The 3,546-nt window shown below is 51.2% G+C and overlaps 1 protein-coding gene across 1 annotated transcript; it reads right to left on the bottom strand.

The window, feature by feature from the left end:
* Positions 1–1,597: 1,597 nt before the first annotated feature.
* LOC126252585 (5-hydroxytryptamine receptor 1) lies at positions 1,598–2,638 on the bottom strand (the record flags this gene model as incomplete). The annotated part of the gene is made up of 2 exons (XM_049953485.1): positions 1,598–1,732; positions 1,817–2,638. Coding segments are annotated over 2 exons (957 nt in total), but the record flags the coding sequence as incomplete, so codon positions are not given.
* Positions 2,639–3,546: the final 908 nt, after the last annotated feature.

The following is a 3,546-nucleotide window of genomic DNA, read 5'->3' as shown; positions in this document are numbered from 1 at the left end:
ATAAATATTTTATACAGTCAACGGCGACTATCATGTCTTTTAAGGGGGGTAGAACGTCAAGCGGCCCGACTTGGAGCAAGACAGGCACCACAGGACATTTTAATTCCCACTGTCTATACTTTTACAAATAAATTCGTATAACTTTGTCAGCATGACCAGGAAGGATTCAGGATTCACACTCATAACAGTGGAAGTTCAAACACGTAACAGAATAATTTCTTTTTGCTTTTGAAATTTCAGAATTTTTTCACTTACTATTGGCTGCATTTGTTGCTATACGTACACTTTTCTTCATGAGTAAGAGAGATTGTTCGATGAATTTTGCACAGCACACAAACCATACATACGGGTATAGGAAACTATAGAATTTATTTAAATTATGAAAAAATTAATGAGGTGTTGCATTTTAAGCTTCATGTTTAGAAAAAAACTCAACTCTTATAGTTAATTACCTCAATTTTTACCACAGTTTTTAATAGATTTTGAAAATTCTAGAGTTTCATACACCTGTAAGTATGGTTTGTATGCTGTGCAAAATTCATCGAACAATCTCTCTTACTCATGAAGAAAAGTGTACCTATAGCAAGAAATGCAGCCAATAGTAAGTGAAAAATTACTGAAATTTCAAAAGCAAAACAAAATTATGGTGTTACGTGTTTGAACTTCCACTGTTATGAGTGTGAATCCTGAATCCTTCCTGGTCATTCTGACAAAGTTATACGAATTTATTTGTAAAAGTATAGACAGTGGGAATTAAAATGTCTTGTGGTGCCTGTCTTGCTCCCAGTCGGGCCGCTTGACGTCCTACCCCCCTTAAGAAATATTATATGACTGTGAATCCCAACCATGAGAAGTAGACATTTTTGTTGTTCCAAGATGGCCGCTTTCAACAAGCTTATACTCCCACAGAGTCAGAATTTTGTTGACTATGAATGAATACACTTTGTGCACCGCGGTCGCAATGTAGACATTTTTGTTGTTACGAAATAAATCTCGGGTGAACAGGCTTGTATGAGTGTGCATAGGACACAATATTTCAGCAATCAAGTGTTCAAATGCGTGTGAAATCTTATGGGACTTAAGTGCTAAGGTCATCAGTCCCTAAGCTTACACACTAATTAACGTAAATTAACCTAAGAAGGGAGGACTAGAACCTCCGCTGCGATCAGCCGCACAGTCCATGAGTGCAGCGCCTTAGACCGGTCGTTTCGGCAATGGACCAAGCTGTCATCATCAGGTGCACTGATGTACTGACCAGCGGTGGGCCCACCGCCCAACAGGTGCACTGATTTTGGCAACGTGGTCGATTGCGGAAATATTGTGCCGTACGCACACTCATACCGGGCTGTACACCCCAGATTTATTTCGTCATAAAATACGCCTCGAGAAATTGAAGAGTCACATTTTTGTTGTTCCAAGATGGCCGCTTTACTGCCACCATATTATCTTATGGAAACTCATATAAGGTTTGTCACGTTTATTGACTGTGACAATTGCCATGGAGGGTGGTGTTAAATAAATTACACATTTTAGACGACTAGTGCATAATGAACCCTGTGGTGGGGGCATCAATGTTGTTTCAAAAGGCGCGGTGTAGCTATGGACAGACTGGGCGCGGGCAGGTGTCCGGGGACCACCTGTTGGTACTCACGGTGGTGTTAGTGCTGGTGGTGCTGGGCCGGTGCTGCTGCTGCTGGTGCTGCGCCCTCACCGCGGGCGACGACGACGACTGCTCGTCGGCGGCGGGGGTGGCGCCGTTGCCGTTGGCGGCGCCGTCCACCGCCGCCGCGTCCGCCTCCGCCGTCGCGGCCGAGGCGGCGAGCCGCGTCTCCGGCGGGCCGCCGCCGTTGCCGACGCTGATCTCGAGGTAGGAGTGCGCCCGCAGGTGGGACTGGGCGCGCCGCTCCTCCAGCACGATCTTGCGCGCCGCGCGGAAGATCTTGTAGTAGACGACGATCATGACGCTGAGCGGGATGTAGAAGGAGCCGAGCGTGGCGTAGATCTGGTAGGCGAAGTTCTGGCACACCTGGCACTGCGGCAGGCCGTGCGGGTCCTCGTGCTCGTTGCCGAGGATGAGCAGCGGCGGCAGGCTGATGCACGCGGCGCCCAGCCACACCAGCGCCACGCTCGCCACCATGCGGCGCGGCGTGCGCCGCACGCCGTACTCGAGCGGCTTCGTGATGGCGTAGTAGCGGTCCACGCTGATCATGCACAGGTTGAGGATGGACGCGGTGCATGAGAGCACGTCGAACGAGACCCACAGGTCACAGGCGACGGGGCCGAAGCTCCACACGCCGAAGATCTCCGACAGCAGCGCCATCGGCATCACGAGCAGCGCGACGCACAGGTCGGAGACGGCCAGCGAGACCAGCAGGTAGTTGCAGGGCCGGCGCAGCTTGCGCACCAGGCACACGGCCACGCAGACGAGCACGTTGCCCACGACGGTGCCGACGATGACGCAGAGCAGCACGAGCGCGATGAGCACCGCCTCGGCCGGCGAGTAGGGCGAGCGCGGGCCCGGGAACCACCACTCGTCGGGCGGCGGGCCGCCGCCGCCGCCTCCGCCGCCGCCGCTGCCCGCGCTGCTCGCGTTGGCGCTCGAGTTGCTGGAGGCGGCGCCGGCGCCGGAGGCGGCTGCTGCTGCTGCTGCTGCGGCGGCGGCGGCGGCGGCTGCTGTAGCGGCGGCCACGCCGGCGGGCGCCTCCATGCGACCGCGCTCACTCGCGCCGCCGGGCCTCCCTCACCATGCCCCCGAGACCCGCTCCCTTTGTCTATGGTCGCAGGTGAGACGTCAGACACTGCTAGGTTCCGACACCCTTCCACTGCTTTTCACACCTACACTGCTCTCATACGCGAAATCGACGACTCTCCAACAGCTATCTCTCACTAAGTTCCAGGCCTCACACTTCTCGTAAGCTAAATCGCCGTTCAGTGTCTTTGGGCACCAAATGGTTCGAGAAGTCTTACACTGTGGATCACCCCTTTACCTTTCGCGAAATTACCGACAGCCTGTCAACAGCCACATAGAAGCATCTTCAGCGACCAAATGACCACAATAGCCTCACACTCCATATCTTTTCCGGCACGTTTTTTGTGATATATCGCCGTTTGTACCACCACTGCCGCTCAAAAGAAACCACACCCACCTAAAGGTTGCAATATTGCCGTATCACTCTTATCCGTCACTAGTGATAAGCAAAATTACTGATTGTCTCACTGCTATCCAGTGGATCCTTCAGTCACTACACTGTGCAACCCTCTTTTACGGTGTTATTTAAATGTTAATCCTCACTGTTTTTACTGTGCGGACGTCATTCACTCGATCCTGAATTCATACTCAACTTATTTCTGTCCCGTTTACAGCAAAGTACATGTATATTGTGATCTATGAATCGTCTCCTAGTGTTCTAAACAATTTTTTAAACTAAACGTCGGCCAACAGTTGTCTCCAATAGTCTCACACAGTGTAGCAAACTTATTGTCAACTATTTATAGTCAAAAATACACAGCTTTGATAAGGAGGACGTCTTTCAGTTCTTAAATGTA

This window comes from Schistocerca nitens, chromosome 4 (assembly GCF_023898315.1).
Source record: "Schistocerca nitens isolate TAMUIC-IGC-003100 chromosome 4, iqSchNite1.1, whole genome shotgun sequence".
Classification (NCBI taxonomy): Eukaryota; Metazoa; Arthropoda; class Insecta; order Orthoptera; family Acrididae; genus Schistocerca; species Schistocerca nitens.
The sequence above is the reverse complement of the archived record's forward strand: the minus strand, read 5'-3'. Positions and strand labels throughout refer to the sequence as shown.